Source organism: Taudactylus pleione, unplaced genomic scaffold (assembly GCF_031769625.1).
Source record: "Taudactylus pleione unplaced genomic scaffold, aTauple2 ptg001032l, whole genome shotgun sequence".
Classification (NCBI taxonomy): Eukaryota; Metazoa; Chordata; class Amphibia; order Anura; family Myobatrachidae; genus Taudactylus; species Taudactylus pleione.
Window position 1 is genome coordinate 7,758,771 of NW_028285433.1, and position 27,684 is coordinate 7,786,454.

General features: G+C 40.1%; 1 protein-coding gene across 1 annotated transcript in view; it reads right to left on the reverse strand.

Moving 5' to 3' along the window:
- The window catches only part of SVEP1 (sushi, von Willebrand factor type A, EGF and pentraxin domain containing 1), a 470,252-nt gene that overhangs the window by 125,760 nt on the left and 316,808 nt on the right, over positions 1-27,684 (reverse strand). Inside the window, exons 25-38 of the mRNA XM_088461305.1 lie at positions 27,465-27,622; positions 23,612-23,813; positions 21,504-21,679; positions 20,471-20,595; positions 20,234-20,357; positions 19,982-20,152; positions 18,824-18,997; positions 18,172-18,291; positions 12,506-12,682; positions 10,867-10,951; positions 8,554-8,745; positions 8,082-8,249; positions 6,448-7,120; positions 502-3,287 (exon numbers count right to left, since the gene is read on the reverse strand). Coding sequence (XP_088317431.1) covers positions 502-3,287; positions 6,448-7,120; positions 8,082-8,249; positions 8,554-8,745; positions 10,867-10,951; positions 12,506-12,682; positions 18,172-18,291; positions 18,824-18,997; positions 19,982-20,152; positions 20,234-20,357; positions 20,471-20,595; positions 21,504-21,679; positions 23,612-23,813; positions 27,465-27,622 — 5,331 coding nt within the window. The remainder of the gene's footprint in view (positions 1-501; positions 3,288-6,447; positions 7,121-8,081; positions 8,250-8,553; positions 8,746-10,866; positions 10,952-12,505; positions 12,683-18,171; positions 18,292-18,823; positions 18,998-19,981; positions 20,153-20,233; positions 20,358-20,470; positions 20,596-21,503; positions 21,680-23,611; positions 23,814-27,464; positions 27,623-27,684) is intronic.

A 27,684-nucleotide genomic window follows, 5' to 3' on the forward strand; every position in this document is an offset into this window, starting at 1 on the left:
ACTTGGTAGCACCAAGCTTCTTTTCGTGCAACTTTTTACCTCCAAATGCACTGCGCGTGTATCTGCATGTGAAACATTACATTACAGTGTCACATTCACTGACACTGTAACGTAGCATTTTGCATGCCGATACACCCATAGTCACACACAGAATATCGGCATGCCGCATATCGTTTTAATCAACAGAAGCTGCTTGTGCATCCTATTTGCACAACTGCGTGAATAAGACACAATTGTAGGTAAAAAGTAGTATGAAAAGATGCTTGGCACTACCTAGTCACACAGCACTCACACGTTATGTGTAATGTGACTTGTAGTGCATGGAGGATAGATGTATGTGGACACATCTATATGTTGAGGCTGGTATGAACTGAGCAAATTTAATATAAATGTCAGATTCTTTATTTGATACATTTCTAAATGTTTTTATAATAGTTTTCAAGTAAAAGCATTTTAGCAACAGTTATATTATAAAGAATAAACTTGCAAAACTATTCTTACCTGTATTCAATGATACTTCCATAGGTATAGGAATTACCAGATGTCACAGTGTGGGGTATGATTGGTGGAAATCCACAGGAAAGTAACTCACAGTTGGGGTAGGGCTTAAGCCACTCCCCTTCTTCTTTACACACAAGATCTGATTTTCCTTGCATAACATAGCCCGTGACACAGTTGTATATTATAGCATTCTCAGATGTTGAACTGCTTCCATTAACAAAAGCATTGGCAATTACTGGTGGAGGGCCACAGGATACCTTTCCACAATATGGAAAACCTGAGTTCCATTTTCCTGCAGACTGACAGCTCAGTTCAGATTGTCCAAGCAGCTTGTATCCATCATCACATTTTATTCTGATTGATTGCCCACAGCTAAAATCTTCCCCAATTACCATTGCATTTTGAATGGGTGGTTTCAAACATTTACAAGGTAGACAAGTGGGGGGGCTTCCACTCCATAAACCGTTGGGTAAACACTGACGTGATGTATTTCCATGTATTTCGTATCCGGGGAAACAAGCATATTGTACATATTCATTGTAACTGAAGCCTGTGCTGTTAAGAAATCCATGAGAAATATCTTCTGGAGGACCGCATTCTATTGGTTCACATTGTGGTGCTTTAACATGCCATGTCCCATCTATCTGACATGTGAGCTTCGGAGCCCCATGCAGTTTATATCCTTGGTTACAATTATAATGTATTTGTTTTCCAACACCATATTCTGTTCCTATGATGTCCCCGTTAGCTATAATATGAGGCTTTTCACATATGATTTCTGAGCACAATGGCATTGTTCCACTCCAGTGTCCATTCTCAAAACAGGTTCTGTTCTTGTCACCATTAAGCATGAAGCCTTCATGGCACTCATACTCAACATGTTTTCCATAACTGTAATCAGTCCCTTTGACAAGGCCATTTATTAAGGCTGGGGGCTGTCCACAAGACACAGGGATACAGATAGGTTCCTCTAAATCCCACTGTTTATTTTCTTGACATGTTCTTTTGCTTGAGCCATAAATTTTATACCCCAACTCACACTTGTAATGTACGACACTCATATATACATAATTCAAGGCTTCTATGTATCCATTTAGAATTGAGTTGGGTGGCTTGCAGAATATCATAGCACATTGTGAATTTGCATTACTCCATGTTCTGTTTGATAAGCAAGTGCTATTTTCTGAACCAATAAGTTCAAATCCTGGCTTGCATTTATAATAAACGGTGCTATCAAGTGAATTATCAGTATAATTTATAAAACCATTTTCAGGAGCTGTAGGTATGCTGCATTCAATAGGGGAACAGACGGGGGCACTCCCATTCCAAGTGCCATCTTCTTGGCAAGCTAAAATTGGTGTTCCCAGTAGTTCATAGCCATAGTAACATGTATATAAAATAGATGTTCCATATAAAAAATCTGATACTTCATTACTAATATCTTTAGGTGAATAATTAACATTGTTCCAACTTTTTAGAGTGTTTGGAGGTTGAATAGTTCCAGGAGCATCATACATTTCATTTTTTAAATCACCATGCACCATGTTCTCATCATATCTAGTATACTGCCCAAAGTCAATATGTGGCGGGAGACCACAATCTGTTTGCACGCACATAGGAGTAGAGCTGGACCAACCTGAATCTTCACAAGTTTGTATAGCAGGTCCAGTCAACTGAAATCCTGGCATACAACTGTAAATTATCATAGCACCATACCTATAATCAGCTCCTTCAACAAATCCATTGTCAATAGCCTGAGGGGGTTCACAGGCTATTTCTTTACAAGTGGGGGCATCAGTATTCCATTCTCCTGTTTCCATGCATGTAAGAATGTTTTGTCCTTCCAGTCTGTATCCTTTGCTACAGGAATAAGTTACAGTTTGTCCATAATGAAGACTCTGCGAGGAACTTCTACCATTTTGAATTTCTTTAGCTGCAGGACATTTAATAGGTTTACATATTGGTATTCCACCAAGCCAATGACCATCTGCTCCACAAATTAATGTAGAATTTCCCAATAAATCAAAACCAGGCTTGCAAGTATAAAGAACTGTGCTGAGATATGCAAGTCCTTGAACATCAACAATTCCATTAAGAATTTCATCTGGTTGAGGACACTCAACTGGAACACAACTTGGAATATTAGGACTCCATTTACCATCTGCATTGCATGTTATTTCAGATGGCCCTCTGAGTAGAAAACCATCCATACATGAGTATTGAATTGCACTACCAAAATGAAGAGAAGGCACTGATTTTGGGTCTCCATAATCGATATCTGGAGGTTTAGGGCAAAGAACAAGTTTGCACAATGGGAAAGAATCATTCCAGTGTTGTGAAGGCAAACAACGTAATACAGAGGAGCCCTGCAGTATATAGCCCTCTCTACATGAAAATTTCACAACACCTATTTCATTGGTTATTTCTTTTAGGACCAACTGGTTCTGTAACAGTGGTGGTTCTTCACATTTTGACGGCACACAGGTAGGTGATTTTTTTTTGTCCCATTTTCCATTTTTCTGACAAGTCCAGCTTTTATCCCCAATGAGTTCATAGCCCTCATCACATACAAATTCAACTTTTGAACCAACATCAATTGTTGCCTCTTTAACAGAACCATGTTTTATTGGTGGCGGCTTCTCACAACTTAGTAGAACACACAATGGTGGGGACTCACTATACCACTGTTTGCTGGATTTACACACTCTTTTGTTACTGCCAACTAGTTTATACCCAGGTTTGCAGTAGTAAGTTACCTCATCCTCCAATACAAATCCAGTGACGTTCTGTAGAAAAAAATAGATAATAATCAACATTTTTTGAAAATTAAATGCTTTGAATAATAAAAAAAATATACTATAATTTCCACCTGGGTTTCACCTAGATTACCATTCTAGAGACACTTTATTTATTTATCTAGTTTGCATAGTGTTAATAAAAAATATAACATTTCACTTTTACTCAATTTCTTTTCTTATCTTGTTTTTCCCTTAATCATTTTTGAAGGTATGCCTAACTCGTTGCCTCCTACTGATTTCTAAATGAGAACCACTTCTCTGGCAGTATGGATAAACTTGCATCACATGATCACTCAAGTTCTCAATTTATCTTCAGCTGCCAGAGACTAAACCACTCTAAAAATAATAATAATAATAATAATAATTTCCACTACGGCCCTAACTATGTGGAGTTTGTATATTCTCCCTGTGCTTGCGTGGGTTTCCTCCGTGGGTTTCCTCCGGGTGCTCCGGGCCTCCGGTTTCCTCCCACATTCCAAAAATATACTGTTAGGTGAATTGGCTCCCAATAAAATTAACCCTAGTGAGTATGTGTGTGTGTGTGTGTGCATGTGATAGGGAACATAGGGCCTGATTCAGCAAGGATCGCAGTTGCAAAGTTGCATGCAATCGGCTGATTAATTTGCATTGCACATGGGTATGCATCGCAGTGCGCATGCGCGAACTAGCAATTGCAATGGGAAATGCGCTTGCAGAGGCTACGCAAACCCCGAGCACATTGACTGACAGGAAGTGCCGTTTGTGGATGGTGACAGGAGGGTGGTCGAGCGAACGCAGGCTTGCCAATGCGTTGGGATGGTGTTGCAGGGGCGTGCATAAATTAACCACTGCAATACCATACACAGCCTGAGGCCTCATAGCGTGAACTGAAGTTAGAAATTCCTGAGTGAGGTCTGACCTGCCTTAACTGTGCGTCTGGGTGCGATGTTACTCAAAGTTACTGATTATTTTGCTATATTGCCCAAGTATGCGGATGTGTGTAAGGGGAAGTGGGCGTCCTGATGGTAAGCTGTGATCACAATGTGATTGCAAACATTTGCATTTCACCACTAATATTAGCAACTGCGGTGCGTGTGTTCTAGCAGAATAGCGATCCTTGCTGAATCAGTCCTATAGATTGTAAGCTCCACTGGGGCAGGGACTTATGTGAATGACCAAATGTTCTCTGTAAAGTGCTGCGGAATACATGTGCGCTATATAGATAATTGGTAATAATAATAATAAATAAATAAATAGACCCTTTAGCTTTTTGGTTGCAAAGGAATTGGTATAAAGTCGTAGACAGAGCATGTCATGACTGCATACTTTTTCCAAAATTTTGCAACTTTTTCCTCAGTTTTGCATCTTACTTTGCTTATATGCTAGATACTTAGTAATAGTATTTTTGTAGCAAGTATTTGATACAAAGTCACTGATTAAGCATAACGATACATGGCGCAGGCCACTGGTATTGGACATGTGTTTTGCCTTTTTACCCAGATTCTTTTATTTCATTGTGCTACTTGAAAGGTCGGACTTTACGCCATCATCATCGTTTTTGGAGGGGATAAATTATCGGGCGCGTGCCCGCTTGTCCCCGTATTCAATTAGGAATCAGCGAAAACGAGACCCGGTGGAAAGGTAAGTATCGAAAGTCCTGTCACTTTTGGGGAAATCAGCCTGTCAACCCCTAAAAGATGGTCTGACATGGAGGATCACTATGGGTACTCCCGAATTGGCATGCTAAAGGTAATTGGGGTTTTTAAACAGCCGCGGCAGGTGCATAAATGTGTCTTTGAATAAGTGGTGAAGAATAGCATTCAGCTTTATTTTTTGAAAAATAAGTAGTCCCATCAAATTTGGGGTACATGGAAATGGGTGTAAGCATATTTTTAAGTCTTTAAAGTGATTTTTAAAAATTCTTCAAAAATCCACCTGCCGCAACCACCCGCATTCTAGAAAACACCTGCTGCATACTTGGGGACCCTCCCTGAGTCAATTTCGCTAGTTTTTAAGTTTGTCCCCCCAACTTTTTTTTTTTTCCCCCAAAACGAAACCACTTTTTTTTCCTTTGCTAATTTTTAAAAATTTTTTGACACAGATCACTTTAAGGCAGGGATGGGGAAACTCAGGCCCGGGGGCCGTATAAGGCCCTCGGAATCATTTGGTCTGGCCCTCGGAGCTTGTTTCTGCTAGCCTCATCTGGCTAGCAGGTTGCCTAGAATGGCACACTGCAGCCAGAATCTATGCAGCAGTGACGGCTGAAGCGTCTTTCAGACGGTCACACCGCTGTCCTTACAGCTCCCCGGAGCACCCTCAGGATGCTCTGGGCATTGCTGTAATCACCGGCGATTGTGGCCCCGACCCGTGTGGTCACGTGGAGGGGGCATGGCCTGCACCAGCCCGCGAATAATATTATATATATCAAAATGGCCCTCGGCAGAAAAAAGGTTCCCCACCCTTGCTTTAAGGGGACATTCCAAAGGCTGCAGGATACTTTTTTAATTGTGCACCCCGAAACCCCAATTCTGCACTTTTTTTCGCCACCTATGCAGTGGTGAAAACTTATCCCTGCTTTTTACAATGACTTTTCGCACCTGCGAAAAGTCTTTGAAATTGAATATAGGGATAAGTGAAAATGGCAAAAATGACGTAATCGGTGATAAATTATCGCCGATAACGGACTTTTCGCTCCAAATTGAATATGGCCCATAGACTACTAATTACTTAGGATTAGTGTTTTGGCATGGATAAGTTGCAATGTCTATGGCACACTAAACTAGGCTATTTGGCACAATTTGAGGAGAGATTTATGTGGACACATCTGTATGAGACATTGGGGCAGATGTATGGAGCTCCTGGAAGTGATAAAGTGGAGAGTGATAACCGACCAACTAATCAGCTCCCAACTGTCATTTTTCAAACACAGCCTGTAACATGACAGTTAGGAGCTAAGTGGCTGGTCATTTATCACTCTCCACTTTATCACTTCCCAGAGCTTAATATATCTGCCCCATTATTTGATGCAAATGTTTAAACTCATTTTATATGGTCCATTAATGACTTTACACTTTATTTCAGCAGAAAAATTAATAGATCAGCTTAAGTTGACACTAGAAACAAAACAATATAAAGTTAATGGAATAGAAAAAAAAGTGAACACACACACCTCTACAACCCCATTTTGGAGTTCAGGTGGTTGGCCACAGGACACTGGTTGACATGTTGGCAATTGGCCACTCCATTCTCCAGATGCCTGGCATGTCCGTTTCTTCTCTCCGTGTATGTAGTAGCCATTATTACAACTGTAGGCTACCACTGCATCAAAGCTATAGTTTTTACCACTGATATAGCCATTTTTGGTACCAGGAGGTTCTCCACAGCGGACTGGTATACATTGAATTGATAAAGGTGATGGGTTCCATTGTCCACCTCGCATGCACTCAATTTTGGCTGATGTGTTTAGTACAAAGCCTTCCATACATTTAAAGCTGACAGTTGTTCCAGAAACAAATTTTGCTTTGGTTATAGATTCAAGGATACCATAAGCAACAGATGAGGGCTTCTCACAGAAATCAGCTATGCAGTGGGGCAGTTCCATGCCGTTGGGTGGTATCCACTTTCCTTGAGCATTGCACAGCATTTTACTGTTGTCAACCATACTATACCCATCATCGCAATAATAATAAGTAGTGTCTCCATAGAGTCTATGAGAATTGTATGAGGTTGCGTGATCAACGTTTGGAGATTCATCGCATGAGACAACCATACATTGTGTAATGTTGTCACTCCATTTTCCTGTAGATAAACAACTTATAGTTTCTGGACCAACTAAAGTGTATCTGTTTAAACATAAAAAGTATTTTGAATTATATTATTGTAGTAACAGGCAAAAAAAAGTGTTTCTAAGAGGAAAATTTCCTGCATATGGGCAACATCTCCACTTCTAAAAACCTACACTTTAGTAAATATACCCCTAAGGGTCAGATTCGACAGAGAGCAGCTGTATGGGCTATGGGCATTGATTCACAGCAGCCGATTTCTGCTTGCAGCCTTTGGAGGTGCGAGCAGAAAACAGTTACCGCAAGTGGGCAGAAAATGCACAGCTCACGGCTCATTGAATCGTGCCCTAAAATCCCATTTACCTGCTTTATACTGTAATTACATCACAGGTCATTTTAAAAAGAAAACTGCTGAAAGGTTACATACCAATAAATGCTTTTCAAATTCATTGCCATACAGTGGCGTCACAAGAGGGGTGCAGGGGAGGCGGGCTACACTCAGGTGTCACCCGCCAAGGAGTGACACCAAAGTGCTGACTTCTTTTCAGTGGCAGGAGCTGGGGGCTGCACTGTAGCATTACGCGCAGCGCTCAACTCCTGACAAAGTGAGTGAGCCGGCACTACAAATAGACTGGTCCCCAGGGGCAGTCCGCATCTTCGACACCCCCAGGAGTGACTAAATCGGAGGTTTGGGCCACATGGCCACGCCCCTTACCCATGATGCCACTCACCTATCCACGATACTATGTTCCCTTTTTCCGATGCGCACTACTCTCCTGCCCACACCAGGTGTCACCCAGGGGAGGGATGCCACTCATGCCACACAATAGAGGCTACAAAGATTTGAGACTTGTATATGTAATGGGCGCCTGATCTTACTGGATTGTATATTGTAATTGTAATCTGATTTTGTTTGAGAACAGGCCACACATTAATCTAACCACACGTGCTGCCAAGTGACCCAATATTGCAATACGTGTCCTCATAACTAGAAAGATGCTTAAAGTTTTTAATTCCATACCCTTCTTTACAAGCGTATGTTACTGCATTTCCAAAGGTGAAGTCCTTTCCCTTTGAGATGGCATCGCTAACATTTGGGGGAGGACCACAGGACACAAGTTTACAGGATGGTGCATCACTGCTCCAGTTTCCAGAGGCTTCACAAGTCACAGTTGAAGGACCCTGCAAACTAAGAAAAAGTTATGTTACTCAAATCACAAACAATCATTAGCAATAAAATAGCAGTCAGAGGAAGCTCATATTAAGGGCACAAGTACACCAGTACAGTACAGTTTAAACAAAGGCACTATAAATAATTCTTTTTTCATTCATATTTATTCATTTTTTCAAATTCATTATTTAATTCATTTAGTTATTATTAACATCTAGAAATGTAGTAAAGTCAGACGTAAAGATCTAAAAAATATAGTAGAATTGGTAAAGAGAAATAAATATGCAATATTTAGAGTACAATGTACCTTTTTATACATTACCTGTATCCTGTGACACATGAGTATGATGCAGCTGATTGGAATATAAGGCCACTGAATGTAAAATTCCCATAAGCTATTTCCTTTGGTTTGGAGCATGTGACTGATTCACAGGATGGGGCTCCATGACTCCAGGAACCATCAGCAAGGCACACAGTTTCTTCATTATCAATTAATGTATACCCTTCACTGCATCTAGTGCAAGAGAAAGCATAAAACATTACATACATTACATGGACAATACATTTATTGGCTGTAAAATGTCAATATCTGCATGTAGTGCAAGATAAAGTATAAGCACGAAATATACTAAATGGTTAATACGGGATGTAGTTAGCAGACTGGCGGACGAGATGCTGCCGGTCTAAATCCCGACGGTGCATGCCCGACACGGGACATAAGATAGGCATTGAAATACCAATGCCTATCTTAATCCCGATGCTGGATTCTAGACAGACACCATCTCAAATGAGGTAAGCCAGGGTGTATTAGCTGTTAGCCGTGGGGGGGGTGTTGTTAGGTTTAGAAAGCATAGCGAGGTTAGGTTTTGGGGGGGAGGTTAGGGTTAGGCACCACTGGGGGGGTTAGGCACTAAGGGGGGATGGTTAGGTTTAGCACGAAGGGGGGAGACTTAGGTTTAGGCACTAACAAGGGGTGTTAGGGTGCGGGGTGCAGAGGGTTAGGGTTAGGCTACAAGAAAGGAGGGTTAGGGTTAAAGGAAGAAGGGAGTAGGGTTAGCAGGGGCTGGCTGGCAACTTTTAGCCTGGGGGGCAAATGCATGCAGGGGGCCCTGGCAGAGGAGTAGTGCCCATATGCAGTGCCCCCGTGTGCCACAGGAGAGAACACCCTTATGCAGGCCTCCAGTAGTGCCCCCCGTAGTAGTCCCCCCCCCCTTGTAGTGCACCCAGTAGTAGTAGTCCCCCCCCTTGTAGTGTCCCCAGTAGTAGTAGTCCCCAGTAGTAGTAGTCCCCCACCCCCCTTGTAGTGCCCCCAGTAGTAGTAGTCCCCTTATAGTGCCCCCAGTAGTAGTAGTCCCCAGTAGTAGTAGTCCCCTCCCCCTTGTAGTGCCCCCAGTAGTAGTAGTCCCCCCCTTGTAGTGCCCCCAGTAGTTGTAGTCCCCCACCCCCCTTGTAATGCCCCCAGTAGTAGTAGTCCCCCCTTTGTAGTGCCCCCAGTAGTGCCAGACACCCCCCCTCAGTAGACACACGTAATATAAAAAACTAAATAAAAAAAAACACTTACCTGAATCCCCACTCCCGCCGCCGCCATCTGCTCCTCCGTCTGTCCTCCCGGGCCGGGCTGCTCTGCATTATGGGAGAGACGTCATATGACATCATGACGTCTCTCCCATTGCCCACTGCAGGAGCCGGAAGATGGAGCGGCTCCCGCAGTGGGCGCAGCAGCAGCTAATGAGAGTCTGACAGACTCTCATTGGCTGCTGCTTACAACAAACACACAGCTGCCGGAGCCGGCGGCTGTGTGTTTGTCAGGGTAGCGCTGACCGAACACCGTCCGGTCAGCGCTACACACGCGGTGCAGTCTGTGTCACAGTGACACAGACTGCACCGGCCCGCGGCCCGCATGACGCTGCGGCCCGGGGGGCACATGGCACCCTGCCCCCCGGCCCAGCCCGCCACTGAGGGTTAGTATACTTACCCGACCCGTTGGGATACCGACCATCGGGATGCCGCTGTCTGTATTTTGACAGCAGGCATCCCGACTGCAGGATTTACATACCATTCCGGTTAATACACTTATTAGCTAATAGATGTAAATATATACTGAGCACAACACACCTTCTCAATAAACTATTTTAGCAGCATCTACAAGAAGATGTGGGACCTTCGTATGTTATCTACAGTATACAGGCTGCAAATTGAACACTTAGGGGTATATTTACTAAAGTACGAGTTTATAGAAGTGGAGGTGTTGACCATAGCAACCAATCAGATTCTAATTGTCATTTATCTAGCACCTTCTAGAGGATTAATAGCTAGAATCTGAAGGGTTAATGTGGGCAACATCTCCACTTCTAAAAACCCAAACTTTAGTAAATATACCCCTTTTGGTCTGAAACCAACAGTATATCAAAATCTATAGTAGCATTATTATGTTAATGTTTGTAAATGCAGAAGATGATGCCTCGTGTAACATGGTGCTTTGATGAGCAACATATTTTTATCTTTTGTGTGGAAACTCCAGCATCAGAATATGCATAAATATGACCAAACATTCATTCTGTCTAGCATGAGAACATAGAATGACAATACTGTATATATTTTGGAAAATAATTAAAATAATAGAGCAATATTTTACCTGAATATAACTGTTTTCCCATATGTGAAATTAGAGCCCACAATGCTGCCATGTTCTGGAACTGGCGCTTTACCACAGGACACAGCTTTAAAAAAAAATACCAAATACAAAATTAGAATGCTTAAATAGAAAAAGAAAATTACGGACTGAAAAAAGTGAACAGGAACTGTCTTACATAACAAAATACTCATAATTATTTGTACCATATATGCATAATAAACTAAACTAATTTATAGAAAAACTTACAGTAAAGGCGGGTATCACTTGCCGATAAAAATGAGCAATTGAACGATAACGATATCGTTACTGTTCAATCGCTCATTAATCGTGCACAAATAGGGCATGAAAATGTCAGAAACGACCAGTGATGCGCGCTCCCGCTGGTCGTTTCCGGCATCAATCATCGCTGGAACATGCTGGTAAATCTGCCGATAACGACAGATTGACCATGTTCAGGGATGAAGGAGGATGCCTACACTGAAGTACATATCGTTCAGTGTAGGCACCAGGGCTGTCTTAAGAGCATTGTAGGCCTCGTGCAAAGCAATGCACTGGCCCCTATCCACCCATTCATGAGAATACAAATGTAAACATTAAATTAAACCTTTAGATTTATTGGTACTTTCATCAAATTCAATGTTTAAACATAAAAAAAAACTTGATGTAAAGTGTGGTCTATGGATTCCACATCATTCTTTTCTCCAGCTCACAGTGCAGTTCCTGCTCTTCACTGCAGCTGTGATTAAAGTATAGGGGAGAGAGGGGCCCAGGGGCCTTCACCCCCTAAGTCTGGCTCTGTAGCTGCAGGCTGGGAGGCAGGTAGAGAATGCTGTCTGGCAGCTCTGATTGTGTGTATTACACAATTGAAGCAGCCGGGAGCATCTGACTCTACCTGTCCCTCAACTGGCTGCCCTATGCGCGGAGCGACCGGCCACACACTCCATGTAGATTCCCCCCCGGCCCAGCCAGCCCCTGCTCAAAGGCCCCTAAATTCATGGGGCCTGGGTAGCTGCCCAATGTGCCTATACATTAAGATGGCCCTGGTACGCACTGCAGGGGAAGAGGAACGACTGCACGATTACAATGTTTTAATCGTACTGTCATTCCACTATCTGCTAGTGGATTTGCACCTTAAGAGTGGTACTAACAGACATGTGGATATGTCTTATAAATATAAAGCAATAAACAAAAAAGTTGAGGAGTGATTCTAACAATAACTGTCTGCTCAGATAGTAGAATCTTAATTCAGAGCTCAATGGAATGCTAGATTCAACATATCAAAATATTTTTGAATTCTGAGAAAAGAAATGCACAGTCTGAATTATATTTCCAGTGGTAAAAAAAATTTTTCTGGGAAATGAAACAAATACACACTGTACATATACAGTACAGTTAGAGAAGCCATATTACAGAAAGGACAAAAACATAGTAGCAGAAAGGCAGTAGTATTAGTGAAACAGGATAAAAAACATACAAATATTACCTTTAAAAATGTTTGGGACCTATAAGATTGTAAACTTGCAAGCTGGGCATTTGTACTTATTTGTGTATCTAATACATAGACTTGTTTTATTACAGTGTCTGTTGACAATTGATGAGTATACTGGTGCTATAAAACAGCAAATAATAATAATAATACCTTGACAGTATGGCGTTGCAGCATCCCAGTCACCAGATTCTAGACAAGACAATCTTACTCTTCCAATCAAGTCATAACCCTCACTGCATGTAAAAGTCAGTTCACTTCCAACACCAAACTGGTCACCTGAATAATTGCCATGTTCCAACTCACCCGGATCATTACACTTCACTGGTTCTACAATAAAAATAAATGAATACAGTTAAAACTTAACAGAAAAACAAATCAAGACAGGACTGCAATTGTACTGTAAATATGCCAATTATTTTAAATACCAAAATTGCCATTGTCTCACATTACCAAACCATACTTGCCTACTCTCCCGAGACCTACCCCCATCCACAAACCTCCTCAAATGTTTTAAGCTTGGATATACTGTAGAAGGACAATTTGGCCTCACCATACGGCATTTCTACCAGTACTTAAAGATCATATCTACTCTGTAGTTAAAGCTTGTCTCTCATCCACCATCCCTTTGCTATGTTCTATAGTGGTTCATAGCTCGCATGGTAACACTATCACATATCCACGATAAAGAAAACACTTTACATTAGTTTCGACCTCCTGGATCTATGCAGAAAGACAAAACTAGTGTAAGTGAGTGTAATCTCCCCTTTGGTGCTTGTAGTGTCCTAGGGATGCAAAAACAAAGGCAAAAATAAAATTGGAAAAATAATACAAAAGTTTATTATTTAAATATAACCCTTCTTTATTGTCATGAGACATACATCTGCATACATTAAAATAACTTATCCTATTCCTTTTCCCCCAACTTTACTTTCCATTCCAAAACCATCTGCAGATAAGGGGCCAAATGTAATAGGATGAGAGTTCAGAGAATAAAGCAACAGAGCAAACTCGTATGTTTTTCAGACTCAAAAAACTGTCACGATTTAAACTCTCATTCAGATGTTATCCCATTTTGAAGATAAAACGTGACCAATGTGAGAGTTTACTGCTAAACACTCACATTTTCTAAACGCTCACCCTATTACATTCGGCCCATGGTTTCAATCAATTAATATATATATTTTTTTTTTTATTGTCAAAAATGTGAATAATATCACCAGTGTGCATTGTTATACTCTCATTGATCTGATAGGTAGAACTGTTACAGACTTCTGCAGATATGTTCTTAATAATAAAAATGTGTTAACTGTTGCAAAACATGGACTACAATTGTGTGTGCCTGCGCTTTTATCAGCCGTTCTCCTAATAAATAAAAAGTTATAAAAGGTCGTCTACCAAATAGACCCCTCCTCACTCTTGAGAATCTTTGCTTACACAACCACTCCACAAAAAGACCCATATCAACTCTTTTAGTTTAAAAGACTGGGAATGTTGAACCATGTGAGTCCATATAGGATTCAGATTCTGGGGAGGAATTAGATTCAGAGGACTGTATGGATTTTCACGTGGGAGTTTCAAAGTCCTTAATAAATATTTACATTAAAGAGAATGCTTACATTTCAAATGGTAACTAGTTCAGACAAAGATTCATATCATTTGCCCTACTAAATTTAGTCTATAATACAGAAACTGCAGTCAGATGGGATCTTTTCTGCACATCTGGTGAAACTGAACTAGACTTCAACCCTTGTGGCCAGAAAACCGATTTCCTTCATATTTTGTGTTATCATCCTTTCAGATCCCAAATTATTGTTTTGATACCTTTATTACTGACAGAAATTCTTAAACAATTACATAAATTAGTCAGTCACATCCTTAGTGTTACAATCTCTCAAACTGCTGCATCTGGGAGAGAACTGGTTGCAGGGGCGTTTACTTCATGATGAAGATTCCCGGTGGGCTGAGATTACTGTGGCCCCACCCCCAGTAGAGTGTCATTCGGCCATCTTGCATGACAGGCAGCCCGCCAGCGCTTGTTATAGCAAGATGGCCGGGCCAGCCGGCCCACCCACAGAGGAGCTGACATCGCGAGAAGCACTGGAGATATGAATAATTGCGCTGGGACTGGGGAGTCCCTTCTGACAATGCACATGAGTTCTGTGCTCTTATTCTTATATTTCCATGTATAGCTGCTGGCGGGACCTTTATTGAGAGAAGCTGGTCTTCATACTATATACCTGGCATGTGTTCTAATGAAGGATATGGAAGTTGCACTGCAAGGAGAACACCCGGGTACCGAGCTCACAACTTATCTCCTGTCACTCAGAGCCAAACCCCTCATTCTGCTGCTGTATAAGTATATAGTTTAACAGTTATTGCCAGGTGGAGGGGCACAGTGTGTAGTGGCACACTAGGCTAGATATTAGAATGTTATGTTATTATTTATTACCTTGGATCTCTGTATCACATTGTGGTACTGACTTGGCTGTGACTGCAGAAATCACAGCAGGTTCTTATTGTATGGGTGTAGGTTGTTGGGGATTTAATATTGTTTAACTGTTTCTTTATATATGTGTATATCTACTTAACTGAACCAGTGTGTCTTTAAATTGGTCATATTGTATCTACTTTATGTAATATATATATATATATATATATATATATATATATATATATATTAGGGTGGTACTTATACAATGAAAAAAATTTAATTGTCTGGAATTTCAGGTCTCATGGTCCAATTTTGTTCCATTTAGTTAGAAAGTTATTTGTGTAAAATTTTTCTTTGATTGCTTTATGTTTAAAGGGGCCTCACATGCTTTTTGTTGCTCTCTTTTTACAGGTTTGAAGATATCAGTACGACAGTCTAAGCTTACTACAGCAGGTTATCATCATTATTAGTAGAAGTGTAAATGGGCCTATCCATTATTAGCAGATGTTTTTCTGAACGATGAAAGACAAAAGATATCTATTGAAAATTGTGGTGGCTGTGCTGAAAGATATCTGTCATGTACATGTGCAAAAGACGAACGATGAACGATATTGCATGACATCATTCAGGGAGTGGATTTTGTTCTCTCCAGTGCTTTGTAGCTGCTGTTAATATCGTTCGTCGTTTACCACATATAAACTGGCAGCGATATGCGATAATTGACCAACATGTTGGAGAGACGAAAGATAAAATTTATCAGCCGCGGGAGTGCGCATCTGTCATCGTTCAGGCCCGATCCATTAGCAGATAAATTGAACGACTGAACGATATATCGTTCAGTCGTTCAATTTATCTGCTAATGGATAGGCCCCTTAACTGTCATAATGGCAACTCGTGCATCACCTTCAACAAGATGCAAGTGTGAGGTGATGCCGATTACAGAGGACAAGGAGTTTTTGATGGGCCAAAGAGAGAAAGGAAGACAAGGTGCAATGATTAGAGTAGGTAAAGTACTTGCCAAAAAAGAAGAGGCTACAGAAAGAAAGAGAAAAGCAACAATTGCAAGGATAGAAAAATCAAAAACTGAGTAGAGCATATATAAAAAAGATGTCATCCTCAAATCGTCTACCACAAGCACTGATGAACCGCATTCACCCATTAGAGAAAGGGGCAACAATTATTAACAATGTTACTATGTGAAATATGTTATGTACTTTAGTATTCACATTCTTATAAATGTTTATTAAAAGACCTTACCTTTATTTTAACTCACTTTGGCTCTGTTGGCTATTACAGGGTACGGACTCTACAGAATTGCCCATTTTTTATTCAAAATACACATTTATGGTTTGAGTACATAGTAAAAGTGGTCAGATCATAATGATTTTTGGTACGCATAATTTTCAAATGAAAATGATCTACATCAGTGGGTGTCAGACTTGTAATCAGAAAGTCTTAAAATAAGAGCCACCCAAATATATATATATGAATATATATATATATATATATATATATATATATATATACACACATACAGTATTGTGCAAAAGATTTAGGCAGGTGTGGAAGAAATGCTGCAAAGTAAGAATGCTTTGATAAATAGAAGTGTTAATAGTTTATTTTTATCAATTAACAAAATGCAAAGTAAACAGAAGGGAAATCTAAATCAAATCAATGTTTGGTGTGACTACCCTTTGCCTTCAAAACAACATAATTTCTTCTAAGAACACTTGCACACAGTTTTTGAAGGAACTCGGCAGAGAGGTTTTTCCAAACATCTTGGAGAACTAACCACAGATCTTCTGTGGATGTAGGCTTGCTCAAATCCTTCTGTCTCTTCATGTAATCCCAGACAGACTCGATGATGTTGAGATCAGGGCACTGTGGAGGCCATTTCATCACTTCCAGGAGTCCTTGTTCTTCTTTACACTGAAGATAGTTCTTAAAGCACTAAGTTTCCTTGGCCGACCACTGCATATACAGTACTCAACGTTGCCTGTTTCTTAGTGCTTCTTCAAAAGAGATTGAACATCACATCTTGAAACCCCAGTCTGCTTCGAAATCTTGCAGTATAACTACCTTGTGTCTTGTTGCTCTGCTCAGTCTTGCCATGGTGTATGACCTGTAACATGAAACTGTCTTCCACAACCTCACCTTTGTAGCAGAGTTTGGCTGTTCCTCATCCAGTTTTACACCTTCTCACACAGCTGTTTCTAATTTAGTTAATAACTGTTTTTCAACCTACATATGAAAATGATGACCATTATCACCTGTTTGTTATGAATGGTTAATCATACATCTGACTATAATCCTACAAAATCACTGACTTTGTGCAAGTGTACCTAGAGGAATTAATGCTGTTTTGAAGGCAAAGGGTGGTCACACCAAATACTGATTTATTTAGATTTATCTTCATGCAAGTTCCTTATGCCTTTGGTTATACTCAATAGTGGCATATATATAATATTATATTATTTTTTGTGTGTATAGCTAGTTTGACACATGAATGCCTTTGCTTTACTGCAGTTGGTTGTTCGAGACCACTGACAAGTACACCTGATTTATACATGGAGCACGGTTGCAGTTGGTGTCACGGTATAGGTACAATTTATACATTACTATATATTGGTAGAATGCACAGCATAGCTACAAAGTAAACTGTTAGAATGTCTTAAAATTATAAATATATATGCAGTCGAGTGATATGACAAAATTATTATGAAATACTGTACAAAACACAAGTGACGCTAATATACAGTATAAATGCCTGTACATATTACTTTTAATGGAGAGTTCTGACGTCAATCCCTATAATCAACTAAATAATTAGGAAAACGTGTATTATAAAGAATGGCATACCCTGCTGTAAAGTATACAATTGTGTTAGAAGTCATTTCTTTTCTTGTTACATGTATAAAAAGCGCTTAGCCTCCAGCCTTTTGTCTGTGTTGTCACATAACTCAATGACTGTGAATAGCTTTATAATATCAAAGTATGGGATATATACTGTGCCATATTTTATATAGAATGTAATATAAAGGTCATTGTCAAGCAATGGTATTTTTTTTTTTCTAAGTTACTTTTATACGTGTTTGGGAAATAAATATAAATACACGCGAGCTATATACTGTATGGATCTAGATTCTTGACGAGAGGCCCGGACACTTAATTTCTAAAATTTTTTGTAGAAATTAAGTGATGATGAATAGACACCTATATGTGACAGAAATGATAACCAAGAAAAACGTATGAGTACATATTGGCATCACAGGACAGCCCATGGTATATTAATGCAATACAAAAAGGCACAATGAAAGTGCACATGCTGTGAGCCCCCTAGAGGTGTCATGCAGGAAGTAGCCACTACCTTAGATTAAGACTTTACCTGCACACATTTTCCCATCACCAGTATAAGGGTGGATACAGGTACATATATAGGAGCCATTGCTGTTTCTACAAGAGGCATGTTTGTCACAATCTGATCCAAGTGCACATTCATCAACATCTTAAAAGAAGGATGACAGTAAAGAACAAATATTTTATTCCTCTGAGTGTTAATTATGTTTTACAATGCAAATACATTTCGGACAACGTGGTCATTTAGCAAAATGAGAATATATTTTTGTATTGTGTATAAAATATTTATCTTACAGTATCTCTGATGACAAGTTGTTACAAAAAGGTACCTGCAAAGTGCACTACATTAGGTGAGGGATTACAGGGTGTTTTAACAGAAATACATACACATAAGGTAAACTATTTTTCTTAATTATAAAATTAATAAAAGTTTTCTATAAAAACACATATATATGAATGTAACCTGTGTTACTGCGAAATAATTATTGTTTACCCCTTGTGTAGACTGCCCCCAGAGTATTGCTGTTAAGTGTTATAGAATAGTTGTTGGTCTTTTTTGTACAAATGTAATAAATGGATGAAATGGAACATATTATATGGCGCTATGATCTATAAGCTGTAGATGAAATATGTCATCCATGTGTTTTCTACAAAAGCAAATTAAACAAAAATGAACATACCCAGACATATAGGTGAGGTGCCATCCCAGCTTCCATGGTCTGTACAAAACATCCTTGAATCTCCAAGTAGATAGTACCCACTATTACACTGGTATGTGACTGTGCTTCCAGCAAAAAAGTCCTCATCAGTATTTACTCCATTGTTCAAGTGAGGAGGTCTTCCACAGCTGATCCCTTAAATAATAAAGACTGCTGGAGCAACTACATTACTGTAATACACACATATTGCCATTTCATATAGAAAAGGCAACTAGTTATGATTGGAGGTACACAACTTAAATTGAACAACTGTATGCCACAGCTCATATACAGTATATACCCATTATCAAATTTCCCAAATTTCAAAATCCAGAGCTGCATCAATTTTGCACTAGTAGTTCTTAAATAGACCTTATAATTGTAGCAATTATTTAGCATGTGCACTAAGTGATCACACGCAATCTAAATTATTCTATTCAGTGCTCACTATACTAAAGCTGCAAGCCTCTAATGGCATACAACGTCTCATTTGTATCATGCCAAAGGCTTCATCAGCCACTGGTAATTTACTCTCACATTTCCCACAATCTCTTAAGATTCACTAACATCATATTATTTTAGTGTGATAGGCAATATAAAACACTTCAAGGGCCGCATGTGGGTCGCTCTAACCTTGAAACGTGCTGTGAATTGTCCTTAATGTCAGTTTTAAATTAAAACAGTACATTTAATAAAAAAGAGACATAATATGCCACTATAATAGATTTCACATGCACAAAAAACATCCAATTTCCACACATGCCACTCAAATCCACAAGCACTGCAAAGCACCCCTCATGAAGCCCCCTCACATAAAAACACATCTTTTATAAGAACAATAATTCAGTAATGCCTCTCATACATTTATCCTAAATCAGCCCTTTAGGGTAGAGAATAAAGGACAATATTGCATAAAGCAGAGAAAATAACTGTTTAGCTGTGAAGCAGGAAGGAGCTGGGGGCTACAGCTGAAAGCTCAGCAGGCCACCTATGGCTCATCACTGCTTTAAATAAACAGGAGCACATATATGTGCTTGCATTGCTGAGAATATATGCAGACAGTAACTCTAAAATCCTAACCTACTGTATCTCCCCAGCTACTCATATTATATTCCTCCATAGTATGTAATAAATACTAACTTTCACAGCGTGGCAGAGGATGATCCCACTCTCCCATATTAAGACATTGCTGTTCAGAGCTTCCCACAATTTGATAGCCTGGGTTACACGATAGACTGATCTTGGAACCTGGCTTGAGCTCACTGATGGATGCATGCAAATGAGGCGAAGAGCCTTCCAAGGCTGGACAATCTGTAGACATTAACCATTATTTCAAACATTATATCCAGATACAGATTCAGTATCAACTGAAGAAGAAGCTACAATACTTACCAGAACAGAATTTGCTCTTGTGGTCGACTTTAACTCTTCCAACAACACCTGGTAAGAAATCAGCCCAAGCTAATACATTTCCCTTTTGAAGATTTTGAGGGCATGAGCTAGCCAAGGCTTTCACCTGGTAAATATACAATTTAATGAGATCAATTGTCACTGACATAATGATAATAGGTTAGAGTTAGACTACTCATCTCCTAACCATTTACCGAATTCACATGCATAAAAGTTTACCTGTTCAGGAGCTAGTGGATAATCCCATATGTTAAGTTGACTGATTGAGCCAACAAACGATTCAGCTGGATTGAAACCTTCTCCTCTTTGGTCTTGTTCTTGGGCAAGAACCAGAGCGCCACCTCCTAAAACACCAGAGTGTCACACTGGATGTTAGACTATCTAACCAAGCTTAGCAACAATAGAGTTGATAAACACAGACTATAAAATTGAATGCCCAAACAAACCTTACAGCAAGTGCACCACAGGCACCTAAAGTATAATGGCAAATATTCAATATATTATATTTTTTGTGACTTAATTAAATATTGCTATAAGGCTTGTACAGGTTTAGTCTCCAATATCCAAATATTCCGAAATGCTGCGTTTGTTTAGCTTGACTGAGATAGTGAAACCTTTGCTTTCTGATGGTTCAATGTACACAAACGTTGTTTGATGCACAAAATTATTACAAATATTGTATAACATCATCTTCAGGCTGTGTGTATAAGGTGTATATGAAACATAAATATATTCTGTGTTTAGATCTTGAGTCCCATCCCCAAGATCTCTCATGGTATGCAAATATTCCAAAATATGGAAAAATACATATGCAAAATACTTTTGGTCCCAAGCATTTTGGATATGGGAGACTCAACTTGTACATGCTTTTTTATATTTGTTACCTACTTTATTTTCATTAGTTAGTTATAGGATTTGAATGACTCCCAGAGCTGTATTCATATACTTTATATTAATGCAATCATTATAGAAAGTGATGTTTTTAGTTTGTTACATTAATTAAACATAAGTTCCCATTTAAAGCACAGGGTTATTTCTGCAATAAGTATACCCAGTTTTTATGAGATCATCATCAGTGACTGATGTCAGTAAACTAACAATGAGACAACTGTCCATACACATTTTTGAGAATTGCATGATATTGTGATTAATCTATTACTTAATCTATTACTTCATTCACATATGTCACTTCAGACTTTTTCAATTTGTCGATTATGTAGTTTTTTGTGATTAATTCATGGCTGCAACCCACCAGGTATGTGAGCCCCTACTGATAAACCTTTTCCACCATCAGATAGTTTTCCATCAATGTACACTTTCCAGGACCCGTCAGTACTTGTCCAGGTAACTACAATGTGATGCCATTTGCCGTCATTCACTGAAGGACAGTCAGTTATTTTCTCCTTTCCATTGACATAGAGTACCCATCTGCATAGCAAAGAAAGTACCACAATGCATTGTGCATATTATTTGTAATTGATGTAAACATTCTCAATGTGGACCACATTCTATGTCAAATTGCCAAGCTCTGAAAAGCTTAGTTTTTGAAGCTTAGCCAGGACAGCTGATATCAACTTCAGATGACTACAGTATCATTGAAGAGGGCTCTTTGGATCTTTTTCTGGCAGCTAGTTTATCCTCATGCTTGGGAAGATGGACACACATTTGCAGCACAAACACCTCCTTCACCGATGCAATAAGCAAGGAGTAAACAAGCTTCCAATGGGGCAAAGTAATCACCAGGACAACCTATTATTACATGTGCTGTCCTGGCATGACTTTAATGATAAATTTCCTCAATTAGTATCCTTTATATTTATATATATATATATATATATATATATATTTATTTATTTATATATATATAGCGCCACAAGCTGCGCCTTACAAAGTACATAATATATGACCACACAAGAAAACGGATATTAACAGTACAAAACAATGCAGGACAAGGACATGGTTTATAAACATTGCTCCATTGGCAATCATAACACTCAACAAGAAGCAGGGCACAAGCCACCAAGTTAGGTTCCCTTGTGGGGAGTTAGGAGTAGATGATAGTATGAGTAAGGGAAGGAGAACCACATGAGAGAAGAGGGCCCTGCTCATGAGAGCTTACATACTAAAAGGAAGGACAGAGATGACACAGATGGGGTAGACAGTGAGGAAGGATCATTGAGCATTGGGTTAGAATGAGAGCTGGAGGGCTTTGATGAAGAAGTGGGTCTTGAGAGCCTGTTTGAAGATTTGTAGAGAGGTGGAGAATTTGATAGGGAAAGGGAGAGAGTTCCAGAGGTAGGAAGCAGCACGGGCAAAATCTTGGAGGCGAGAGTGAGAGGAAGTAATCAGAGGCAGTGTGCATTTGTTGAGCAAAGTGGCTGTGGCAGGAGTGTGAAGGCAAGTGGGCTCTAAAGGGGATGGGATGCCAGTGTAGGGCTTGTAGAAGAGGGGAGACAGATATACAGTAGAACGTTTGAAGAGGAAGATGAGCCGAGCAGCAGCATTGAGGACAGACTGGAGTGGCGAGAGGTCTGTTATCGCTGCTAATAGTGGCAAAAGCAGATGTTAATTATCTGTGCAAATCTGTGAGCAATAATAAATTGACAGGATAGCTTATTATCTAATGTCACTTTCCAATTTAGCATAACACGGACCTGTGCCTAGGAGATTTAAGTGTACGTTTCCTATAATTCAATCAATGCTATCAAAGGCCCTTCTCAATATTTGTGTACATCAAAATCAACTTAATCCATGTACAGTACACTGTGATAAGTGGCTAAGGAGCTTATCTTGTCCTGGGGGGTTAATGTACATAAGTACTGCTCACATTTCACTAGTGGTACCAGTGTAAATAATACCCATCCACAGAGCAGCTCAATCACATATGTGATTGAGTTAATGGTATAATACAATTTAATTAGACTGCTACTTCAAACCCTATGATTTTAGTTGGTATGCATATGTGTTGGCAATACTTCTTTCTTAGCAGGCTTGCTGTAATCCCTGAATCAAAATAATTAGTTAACTGTGAAGAATATTAGTAAACTTGATAGTTTCCATAATTCTTTTTTAATATTTTACATTTTAATATGCATCTGTCACTTTTTAAAATCAATAAATATATTTAATTTACTTTCAATCTCCCTGTATGTACCCAAGGGAGAAAAAATAATTCCAGCAATTTCTCTGTGCTGATTCAGCATCTTGAAAGGGTAGACACCTAGTCAGACTGATTAAAAAACATTGACTTATTTAGGTAGTAATAGATGATTGGTGGAATATGCAGACACTTGACCCCACTGTTCTGCAAGTCAAGGTAAAGGAAATCAATGACAGTATTAGCATTAGTGTTTTAATTACCCGTTATAGTCTGTGAGTAGAAATGCATTATCGATGCCGTTGTCAATAGCATATGATATCGGTGTTCCATAATTCGTGACATCAGAAGATCTCATCCAGAAAGCGCAGGTGATAGCGCTCAGTGTGGGTAAAATGTTATCAAGCATGACATAGCCATATATACCTGAGACTTCAAATTCCAGATTAAATCCAGAGGACTGTTCTGCACCAAACAAAAATATTTTAGCTTTTTGATAAAAAATGTTTAAGCATAAATATAACAAGATCTGTTTACAAAATTAATTAACTAGTACATGCTATGGATATAAAGCAGGGGTGGGGAACCTTTTTACTGCCAAGGGCCATTTTGTTATATATAATATTATTTGCGGGCCTGGTCAGGCCACGCCCCCTCTGTGTGATGTCACATGGGGTGAGGCCACAATCATCGGTGATTACAGCAATGCCCGGAGTATCTTGAGGATGCTTTGGGGAGCTGTAAGGGTAGTAGTGTGACCGTCTAAAGCATCCTGAGGACAATTCAGGCGGCACTGCTGCATAGATTCTGGCTGCAGGGTGCCATTCTAGGCAACCTGCTAGCCAGATGAGGCTAGCAGAAAAAAGCTCTGAGAGCCAGACCATATGATTCTGTGGGCCTTATAAGGTCCCCGGTCCTGAGGTTCCCTATCCCTAATATAAAGTTTAAAAAGAGGAAATTAATTATTCTGCTTAATAATAAAGGTGAAAAGAATGGGTTTATTAATTGTTAATCATACTTAATACATTGTGGCTATGCACATTAGATTAAGGGGCCTATTTATTAAGCTTCAAACCATGCAGAAATAGTTCAGGAATATTTCTGTATCACGGCTTTTTAGAAAAAGCTTAAACCAGTTAGCATAGAATATGGCAATACCCATTGTCAATGAGGACTGTAATGTGCAGCGATCTATAAGGTTCCTGAAAGCTATGTTTTTCAGAGTTTTACCCGGATAGCTAATACCAGGGCAGGATTAAGGTTTGTGGGGGCCCCAGGGCGACTAACTTGTAGGGGCCGCTACCAATAAAATTGTCAATAAAATATGCTGGCAGTGTTATTAAAAAGTATACTGTGTAAATACTCCCATAAGCACTATTGTGTAAAATACACTGTAGTAGTTCCATTTCACATTCTGCCCGAGGACACATATAATGCAATGTCCCGCATGCTGGTGATGTAGCAATGAGTGGCGGGACCCAGTGTGAGGTGGCCAACGGGGCTACCACTGTGGTTGATGGCATTAGACCAGGGGTGGGGAACCTTTTTTCTGCTGAGGGCCATTTTGATATTTATAACCTTATTCGCAGGCCTGGTGCAGACCACGCCCCATCCATGTGATGCCACACAGGGGTGGGGCCACAATCGCTGAGGATTACAGTAATGCCCGGAGCATCCCGAGGATTCTCCGGGGAGCTGTAAGGGCAGCGGTGTGACCGTCTGAAGCGTCCTAAGGATGTTCCAGGCAGCACTGCTGCATAGATTCTGGCTGTAGGGTGCCATTCTAGCCAAAATGCTAGCCAGATGAGGCTAGCAGAAAAAAGCCCAGAGGGCCAGACCAAATTATTCCGGGGCCTTATACGGCCCCCGGGCCTGAGGTTTCCCATCCCTGCATTAGACGCTGTAGCGTATAGCTGTAGCTTATAGGGAAAAGCATCCCGGGCATGAGTCTCAACCTGTAAGTTTTTTCCTGCACTGTTGAGATAAGGTGAAGGAACACTCAATGGGGCACAGTCATCACTGGGACAGCCACTTAATATCTGCGCTGTCTGGGCATAAGTGTAATGGTAATTTGCTGTGTTAATTCATATGTATCGCTGCAAATAGCATGCCATAGAGCAGTGATGGGTAACAAGTAGCTAAGGAGGCTACTGAGACTCTCTACAGGGTCATCTGTAGATTGTCATGACTTGGAAAACTATTCTTCCTTCTATCTTACTGCATAATAAGCTACACCAATAATATGATATATGCTCACAGTTTGTGCAGTCATATAATCTATAGAATGTGCTCTTATATAGAGACCTCCATTACAGGCTACTCATGGAATAATCTGCTGATCCAGCTTTAGGGTCCTATTTATGAATACTATTTTTACTAAAATAAAGTGATTTTGTTATCACATAAAAGGTATTAAAGGACTTTTAGAGCAGTTTTCGTGAAAAAATACTTTAAGTCTTTAAATTCCCATATTTTTAGTAAACAGATGGTATTTCCCATTCTTGTAATGGGAAATGCGATCTGCTTCAAATTTACCAAGGTTCAATTGTCAAAAAATACCTAGGAAAGCCCTGCGATAATTACGCCACCTGGGCCCTCACACCTGGTGCCCCCATAGACAGAACAGTACAAGCAACGTGATGGTGCGGCACTCAGCACAATAACAGGCACTAACATGGAGGTTTGATCGACCTTTCAGTGTTAGAAACACTATCGTCAGAATAAGAATAACAAATTACATCTTACCTTAAATAGCTATATTCACCCAAGAGTACACGGCGTTGGGACTAGGACCACACTCCCACCCAACACATACCTGCGGAATCAGTATGTAATTCTGATGCCTGGATCCCGAAAGGGTTAACATACCGACACTTGGTGGTTGGTATGCTAACCCTACCCCTCTCACTACCCTACCCCTCCCTTCCTGGTGCCTGAACCTAACCTCCCCCCCTAGTGCATAAACCAAACCTCCCCCTCCCCGCACCCTAAACCTAACCCTTCCTCCTTAGTGCCTAACCCTCCCCCTAGTGCCTAACCCCTAAACCTTACCCTCCCACTCACTCCACTACTTACCTACGGCATCCCAGCAGTCGGGATGCCGGTGCCAGGATTCTGACCAGCGTTGGTATTCTGGCGCCGGTAAGGCACGCATCGGCATCCAGACCGCTGGGATGCCGAATGCCCTTACCTGCACCCAGCAGTGATCAGTGATCCAGCGAACTGCTCTGTGCCTCCAGTCAGTTGATCGCTGAGATCCTGCTCTATGACACCGGCATCTGACTTGTACCATAAAGCTGCATTTCAGTTTACAGCGTAAATCAGATGCCAGAGTCACAGTGCTGAAGCCCAGAGATCAGCTGGCTGGAGGCACAGAGGAGCTCACCAAATATCCGTGCAGGTAAGTGTCAACTTATTGGGGGAGACAAGGGGGTCTTGGAGGGAAGAGGGGGCATCTCAGATGCAGATGTGATAAATTTGCATGCAGGGACAGAGCTTGCGAGAATATACATCCCTGTGAATCCACTTCGCACACCTCCTCACCCCCTATGGGCGATCTCCCCCTCTGAATATTCCAAATTCTACTTCAATTGCCCCTTTGTACATTTAGGTGATACATAAATAACGTGAAAAAAAGTAAAATAAAAAAAGATAAATAGGGCCCTTAGTAACATATTGCTTGGTACTCTGATTATTTGAGTCAGTTATTGTTCTAGGAGTTGCAAGTTACATTTAGAAGCGTATTATTTTGTTTGAAAATGAAGTGTTTTGCCTTTTTGATTGATAATGGGTCACGTTAGGCAGTACTTAAAGATTATAATATCTGGTGATACACTAGAGGAGTAAGTTGTTTTTTTGATTCACACAGACTCATTCAAGCTTCACTTTTGAATAAGATTTTGTGTGTGGGGGGGTAAAGTTTGAATAAATCCACTCCTGTGGAGATTTTAGTATTTCTTTCGGTTAAAACTGAAAACCAGAATCCCTATTTATCAATTGAATAGCAACAAAATGAATGATCTAATAGTGCTAGTAGCACATAGAAGTAGATAGAACATGTTGAGCTAACAGCAGAAACCAAAATGTGTTTTCAGCAGTAAACAAAATGAGTAATACCTGTTTCACACCTGCTTCCAGCAAATCCTGGTGAGCATTTACAAATATAAGAATTTATGCCATCTATACATTTAGCCAGGTTAAGGCACGGACTGGATTCACATTCATTGACATTAACTTCACAGAATTGTCCGGTAAAGCCTTCCAAACACTGGCACCTACAATAAAAAATAAATAATAATATCTATCTATCTACAGTATCTATTAAAAATACAAGAAG